Consider the following 8334-nt stretch of genomic DNA (forward strand, 5'->3'; position numbering starts at 1 on the left):
TTCTTTTCAAATTTTTTATAGGGTTCTAGTCTCGAAAAAAAAGAAAAGGAAATAGATTTCATGGAGAAATGAAACTAGCAATGGGTGACTTTTGGAAAGAAGTTGAACCAAATGAAACTAGCTTTTCAAGGCGCGCGCATGCTTGTAAACGGCTGTAAGATTTGTGCAAATAATTATTTTAGAGATCTTAGTGTTTACCTTGCTTCTTCCTCTAAAATCCTCATCAGATACTTGAGGGGAGATCATAGTCATACTCTGCTGAGCAACACCTGCTCAAACGCATGCAGATAAAATGTGTTTCTCTTCTAACTGTACATGAAAGGATATCCCAAAATTCCAAACTCTGAGGTATTTGAGCTGTCTGGCAAAGCCTGAAGCCTGTCACAATCCCATATTTCCATGTTATCGAGAGAGCTGAGGTTTTTCAGTCCCTTGGGTAGTGATTTAAGACTTGGCAGACGCTCAAGATGAAGAGAGGATAAACTACTTGGCAGCAACCACTTCTCTGGAAAAGATACTAACCCCTGACATCCACCGAAGGACAAATCCATGAGACAAGTGAGTCTGTGCAGCCCCCACTCATAGGAGGGCCTGAGATTCTCAGAGTCTAAAATTGAAAGTGACTGCAGATTGGCAGGTAACCCCCCTTCTGGAAATGATGCAAGACTTGAGCAACCATTTATATGTAGTTCTTGAAGAGATGTGAGGTTACACATCCAATTTGGTAGGGACTTGAGACTCTGGCAATTGGAGATTCTAATTGATCGCAACTTGGCTGGCAAGCCAGGTTCTGGAAAACACAGAAGAAGTGGGCAATCAACTATTTCCAAGTAATCGAGATACACGAGGTTTTGTAGGCCTCCAGGTAATGACTTGAGGTCTTTACAATTGTTGATGATAAGTTCCTTAAGGCTTATGGCGGTGCTATATGTGACTCTGGACAGTCCAAAAGTACCTTCGGAGAAGGACCTAATGGAATGACAGCATGAGATTTTGAAGAATTCAAGGCAAGTATTGTTGTGCATCTGCTCTGGAAACGACTCCAAATTCATGCAGTTATGGATTTCAAGTTTCTTAAGTGTGCTGGGAAACTGGCCTCTTGGTAAAGATGTGAGAGAGGAGCAATCTTCAATTACCAAATATTCGAGTAAAAGAGGCTCCTCATTGTTATGCATCTTCCACTCAGGTAGGAACTGCAGAGCCTCACAGTCCTTGATATCAAAGGCCAATAAGCATGGAAGGCAAGCCCGTCGAAGGAAAGGAGACAAGCAAGGGGCATTTTAAGACCCTCAACTCCTTAAGAGAGGAGAGTTCATGTAAACTTGGTGGCAACTGCTCCAAGAATGGACATCCTGAAATCTCCAGTCGTTGGAGGCGTTGGAGATTTTGAAATCCAATTTCACTCGACAAAGAAGTGATCTCACCAAGATGGGCAATCTGCAATTCTTCCAGCGATGTTAACTTCTGAAGAAACCCTTCAAGCAAACATGTGAGCCTGGAAATTTCACACATACGCAAGTAGCTGAGTGAAGGGAGCTTAACCATACTCTGCAACAGCTCCTCATCAATCTTGTTTACTTCTAATTCACGGATTGAAGGAAGCCTTGGAAGTTTTTCCAATACTTGGCATCCATTTATTTCAAGTATTGTCAATGAAGGAAAGAGACGAGGCAGTTCCCTCAGGTTGGGACATGTCCATATAGAAAGCTCAACGAGGCATGGGAATTCTCTGCCTTGTTCTAAGCTATCATCAACTGCAAGAAGCCTCGGAAGAGTTTCCAGTTCTTCACACTCCTTAATACTCATTTTTTTCAAGGCAGGAAAATGGTGTGAGAATTTTCTAAGCTTAGGACAGTTGCAAATTTCAATCTTTTGAAGGTTATTGAAGTCTGCCCTGCCTTCAAGTCCAGAATAAGACCATTCCTCCCATTGTAACATGCTGTCAAACTTTAGGGTTTCCAATGCTGGGAAAGGCATAGTAGAAGAACGCCCATCTCCATAGAACTCAGTTCCTATGCTCTTTATTTCTTCCATTCCTTCAATCACGAGGTCTTTGAGAGAAGTTAGTTGCCCAAGTGGTGGTAGACAACTACACTTTCTGCAATTGCTAATCTTTAGAAGATTCAGATTGGAGAACAAAGGGGATCCCATCCAACTTGGGAATCTTGTACCTCCATAGTCCCTGATTATGATTTGCTTGATGTTTTCGTGTGGTTGCAACATCTCAAGAACATCTGTTGCAACTGTTTCATTTCTTGAACCATCCAAACTGTTGCTCCATCCCACTGTTTGCTTAGCAGATTCTTGCGTATAACTTCTCATGGCTTCCCTAAAGCTTGGAAATCTTGTACCACTAAAGCCTATGGTGCTGAGATCTTTGTGGATTTTGAGAACTTGTGGCATGTCAGATACTTCCTTTTCATCCACAGCAGTAATTGAATCGTCGAAGCTGTCACTCCATTGGAATATTAATTGATCGAGTTCCTGCTTGTCCTTCAAATTAGCCTCGACTGTATCATCAAAACTGACAACGTTTTGCAGTCCAGAAATGTGAAGTGATCCTTGAAGTTGCAACATGCCCTTCAAGCCTCCAATTTTTAACCCACCGTCTTTACCCACCATATAAGTGGACAATGTCTGAAGATTCTTCAATCTACAAATTTTCTGAGGCATCTCTTTTAACCTGCTTCCACTAATAAGGAGATGTCGTAAGTTTGTGAGGTTCCCCATCTTGGAAGGCAGCTCATTGAGTGAGTTACATTGCCACAGGATCAAAGTCTGTAAATTGTAAAGAGTACCTGTTGAGTTGGGTAACCTCTGAATGGCTGTGTGAGATAGGTCCAGGTAGCGTAGAAGTTTCAAGTCACCTATGGAATCTGGCAATTCAGTGATACGGCAAGCATTGAATGACAACACCCGTAGATATCTTAACTTGGGCAAGAGATCACCAGGTACATTATTAGCCATATAGCTTACTCCAATCATGCCAGTTGGATCTACTGGCAGGAAGGTGCGTAACCGTTCAACTCCATTGAAGGCCTCGAATTTTGAGAGCAAATCACGCCTGCCCCGAAGGTATGAGGAATGACGAGCCCTCTCAAAATTTCTGCTTTGATTGCCATTCTTTAACTTATCCCCCAATCTGAAGCAAAACTCACCAGAAACAACATCGGCTAAATCTCTAATGAGGCCATGCATTACAAATCGTGATTTATTGACAATAGATTCCTGAAAGAATGACCTTGATACTAGCTCAAGAAAATATTCGCCACCCACTTCTTCAAGCGTTTTCTTCGCTTTAGGTAGCTGCACAAATCCTTCTGCCATCCATAGCAGAACTAGAGAGTCCTTATCAAATTCATATCCCACAGGGAAGATCGAGCAATAAGCAAAACATTGCTTCAAATGTGCAGGAAGGTGATGATAGCTGAGCCTTAGACTCTGAAGAATATCACTTTCATCATCCGGTAGATCCCATATTTTCCTATTTAAGATATCTTTCCATTCGTTGTCTTCTTGTCTAGAGCGCAACAGAATTCCCAGTCTCTTTACTGCTAAGGGCAAACCTTCGCACTTTTCCACAACCTTCCTCCCAACTGCCTCCAAATTTGGATAGACAGCAATGTTTCTATCCTCAAATGCATGGCTTGTGAACAATAACCAGCAATCGTCAAATGATAAACCTCTCAAATGATGAGCTGGAACCGTCCCCAGGCTTGATGCAGCATCCCTATTCCGGGTTGTCACTAATATTTTACTTCCTCTTACCCCAGCTTTCAATGGACTCCATAAGAGATCCCAATCATGATTTCTCTTGTTCCAAACATCATCGAAAACAAGCAAAAATCTCCGTCCAACCAATTTTTTTTTCAAACTAACTTGAAGTAGATTTAAGTCATCGAGATCAGTATCTTCCAAAGTGACTGACCTAAGAATTGTTTTTGTCAGCCTCAATACATCAAATTGATCAGACACGCTCACCCAAATCCTTAAATTAAAATGCTCCTCCACTCTGTGGTCGTTGTAAACAACTTGTGCAAGAGTTGTCTTACCAACACCACCCATGCCAACTATAGGAATTACACCAATTTTATCTATAATTGTTGGTGTATCCCTCAGTAGCAGCTCGATTATCATATCTTTATCATGAACCCTGCCATAGACACGAGTTTCATCTACCAATGAAGTTGTTGGTAATCTTTGCTTGAGTCCAGACGACCTTCCTTCGTTATTCAAGCCAAGGACATCTTTATATCTGGCAATCAATTCTAGTTTCTCATTAACCCTTTTCAATTTGGATTCCATCCCCGTACTAGATGGGGTGGAGACGGGAGTCCACTTCCATACCTGATTGGAGCTGTCCCGAGATTCAGCTTCCACCGTACATCTCAGAGCTTCGGAAGTAAGCTCATCCAATATGTCCTCTGCATCATAAAGAGCCTCTTTAGCCATATGCAGCCACTTCTCCACCGCAGGGCTACGAAACTGCTTCTCCTCAGCATCGTTAAGCAGTGCTGTAACTGTCAGCAGTGTGATCTTCAATTTCTCCAACAAGTCATCATACTTCCGGCTTTGTAGCAGGCCTACGAACTCGCGTGAAGCCAATCTGTCAAACAGCACTTGAAGGAACGCAGAGAGAACAGCTTCTCCCACGGCCATGGTTATCTAAGCAGAAAGAAAAAATGAGTACAACGAAAGTTAAAGCAAAGAGGAGATGTAAGTCTCCTTATTGTGGTTTGAAAAGTAGTAATTAAAGTAGCATTTTTCATTAAAGAAAGCTATCTAGCAGGCTAGCAGCTACTGACTGGACATGTCTCTGACAGATTAGTAATTAAAGAACGGAAAAGCTTCTTTGCTTATTAGTTTTACAGTTGACCGCTGGTCAAATTATTTTTTTTTAAGAAATAATTTTAAATATGTTAATGTATTTTTTTTATTTTTTAAAAATATTTAAATATATTAAAAAAATATAAAATAAAATAAAAATACTCATTTTACCTGTCGGTTAAGTTGTGTCAGAGTAGTCTGACTCGTTAAAGATAGGTCTTTGGCACTGTTACCAGACAAAAAAAAGTAAGAAAAACCTTTCGTATTTTTATATGAAGTGCTAATCATTATCTTCTTTCTTATTATATTTTTATCATAAATAATATTTAATTATCTAATATCATAAAATGATAAAAAAATAATAAAAAAATAAATAATAGATGAAATCAATTCAACGTTCAAACATAATCTAAAAATACGTAAAAGTAGTTTTTATGCAAACCTTACCCCCAGAAAAACCGCCCTCAGTTCGTTGGGTGGCTCTACAGTTATCGTGGAGCTCCCGACAGGTGTATTTCATTTTTTTTTTCAGAATATTTTATCACTTTTAAATATTTTTTTAAGAAAAAGTTTATAATATTATTAAAAAAATACTTTTTTAATTATTAATTAAAAAAACACCCATTGAGAGCCCAACGGGAGCAGCAGCATTTCTCCAGTTTGTTTTTTTAATTATAGTAAAAAAATTATTTTTAACCCGTTTTACCAGCTCATCAATTACATCATAGATGTGAAAGTATAAATGATAAAGAAACTAGTCGTAGGAACGTAGCAATAGTGCCAAAAAAATATTTTAGAATCCTAATGCAATAAATAAAATATTTTAAAAGGTGCCAATATTTGCATCTTCATTCCAAACTTTGGTTGAGCGTCTCCATCTTCTCTCAATCGTTTTTATGTAATATATTATAATAAATAAAAGGTCTTATTTTTTGGATTATATAGAGATAACTGAAAATCCTTTTTTGTATTAGATAGAGAATCAAAGAATAATGATAGGTTTATTATTTTTTTATTATTTATCTATTATTTTTTTATTTAATTTTTTTTAATTTTTTATTTTACTTAATGATTAAAGAAATATTTATTAATAAAATTATATATTTTTTTAATTTTTGCTTAGTAATTAAGAATGTTAAAAAAATATTTTAAAAATAATAATAAAAAAATTTAAAATATACTTAGATAATAAATATGTAATAATAGAATAATAACCCTATAACGACCGAGAACCAAATTGTCGTTTCCTTCCTTTTCTTTTTCGGATAAAGCACCAAACCAGCTTTTTATCATACAAATTCCAATTCCATTCTTTCTTTTTTTACTAATATTTTAAGAGAAATAATATTTACAGTTATAAATTATATAAATGTTATGTAATTATTTAAAAAATTAAATAAATATGAAAATTATTAAATAAATATAAAAATTAATCTTTTAATAATAACCTTTACTCTTTTTTAAAAAAAGTGCGTATTGATTGACTGTATAGCATTACTCTTTATTGAGATGTAATTTCCAAGAAGGACATGGAATTTTCATGAAGTCCGGACAGGCATTGCAGTGCATCTTGTTTGGAAGTGATTCCAAATTCATGCAATTATGTATGGATTTCAAGTTTCTGGAGTGTGCTGGGAAACTGGGCTGGTATACTTGTGAGAGAACTTGAGCAAACATCAATCGCCTGGTATTAATGCAGAGAGACAACCAAAGGAGGAAAAAATATGGGTTCTTATTCAAAATTCTGATGATGAGATACACAGATTCACCGGGATGGAGCGACGAGTTTGTGCTTGTGTTGGTGTTGTATTGATCAATGAATATAAAGAAGCAGCCTTATCTATATTGAATAAAAAGGAAAAAACACATTTTGCTAAACTAATCATATGAGGATGAATGATCGATGATCAGTAATTGAGATCTTCACGCTGGATAGAACGAGCAATATCATCGGCAATCAAAAAACAGGTAGACAGCCACTCACTCATTCCGATCCATACCTTACTTGCCACCCAAAATACTATGGCTGTTCTCATTGCCATAATTCTTCTTCTTCTTCTTCTTCCTCCAAAAACCTGAAAAAATAGATCAAGAATGAAACACCAAATAGGCAAAACTCAAATCGAGATAATCCATTTGCATTGAGCGAAGAAATCTGTAGTCCTTTAAGAGAACAGCGTAAATGAAGAACAAGACGCAGGCTAAAAGGATTTAAGAGTGTTATATCCTATATATGGCTATCATTTGGTGTAATTAAGGGGGGTAAAAAGTGAATTAAGGCGCATATAAATTCTAGTTGTCAAATCTAGCCCATTTAATTTCGGAATGATGGGTAATTAAGATTTTGAAAAGTCTACCAAGCTGCTTGTTCTTATCCCGTACTATTTATGTGGGAGAAAATCTCTACTGATATTAATTTATCATAGCATTAATATTGACTTCATCAAAATTATTTTAAAATTTGATAAAAAAATATATATTTTTTATAAATTCAAAATTTCTCTATCTATAATCCTATATTGAATTAGTCATTAGATTCATCAAAATATAATATAATATTATTTTTTTAATAATATATTTTTTTTTTTCATATTTTACAATTACACTAATCATATATATTAATAATTTAATTTGATATTTAAATTATTGTTTCCTAACTAATTTTTTTTTCTCAACCTAATTACTCAACAAATACATTTTATAAACTAATTTTTAAATCCAAATTAATAGTCTCCTATATTTTGGAATAAAATAATATGATAGACTTATGAATAGTGAGTCTTTAAATATGAAGATGAAACTAAATTTTCTGTATCTCAAAGTTTTAGCCAATCCAATGCCAGCGTCTTTACTCTCAATCTATTCAAATTTTACAGTTTTCTTCATTTTATCGAATCTGCTACCAGTGCTCTTAGTGGGAAATGCTATGTTGTCACTAGTGCATGGTATCCAAATGCACTTTGGAGCGGTGCATTTTATGTTATATATTATTTACGTGATATAATTTGATTTTAAATATATATTTTAAAATTTAAATTATACAAATCAAATCTTAGTGATATAGATTGTGTGTTTTGACCACTAACTTGATAAAAGAATAAGTCAAATATTAATATCTGATTTCATGTTTTTTTGTATTAAATTATGATTGCATTTATTCTATAGTGAGATCTTTTTTTTTTTTTTTTTGGGCACTCCTTGAGCAAGTGACAACAGACTGAGATTCTGTGCAGGCCCCACTCATAGGGAGATTATGAGAGTCTAAAATCGAAAGTGCAACAGATTGGCAGGTAAGAGTTGGGGGCAACCATATATGTATATGTGGGTGGCAAGTGAAGCCAGGTTTCATGGCAGTGCTGGAACGAAGCTCCCGTACTTGACAGCCCACAAGGACTTGAGCGAATGACAACTTGGAATTGTTGGTGCAAAGGGCTGCAAAAGAAAAAATAGTGAAATAAAAATTTATTTAAGACGAGTTATAATATTACTTTTCTTAAAATAATATTT

At 35.8% G+C, this 8334-nt stretch overlaps 2 protein-coding genes across 2 annotated transcripts; both read right to left on the bottom strand.

Annotated features, from left to right (window-relative positions):
- Nucleotides 1-305: 305 nt before the first annotated feature.
- On the bottom strand, nucleotides 306-1175 carry LOC121239412 (putative disease resistance protein At3g14460). The gene has a single exon (XM_041136665.1). It carries the CDS (start codon nucleotides 1173-1175, stop codon nucleotides 306-308), a length of 870 nt encoding a protein of 289 aa, XP_040992599.1.
- A 40-nt stretch (nucleotides 1176-1215) lies between these two features.
- On the bottom strand, nucleotides 1216-4778 carry LOC121238471 (putative disease resistance RPP13-like protein 1). Its single transcript, XM_041135340.1, has one exon. It carries the CDS (start codon nucleotides 4657-4659, stop codon nucleotides 1219-1221), a length of 3441 nt encoding a protein of 1146 aa, XP_040991274.1. The 5' UTR covers nucleotides 4660-4778; the 3' UTR covers nucleotides 1216-1218.
- Between the last annotated feature and the right edge of the window lie 3556 nt (nucleotides 4779-8334).

The sequence above is a fragment of the Juglans microcarpa x Juglans regia genome, chromosome 7D, assembly GCF_004785595.1.
Source record: "Juglans microcarpa x Juglans regia isolate MS1-56 chromosome 7D, Jm3101_v1.0, whole genome shotgun sequence".
NCBI lineage: Eukaryota > Viridiplantae > Streptophyta > Magnoliopsida > Fagales > Juglandaceae > Juglans > Juglans microcarpa x Juglans regia.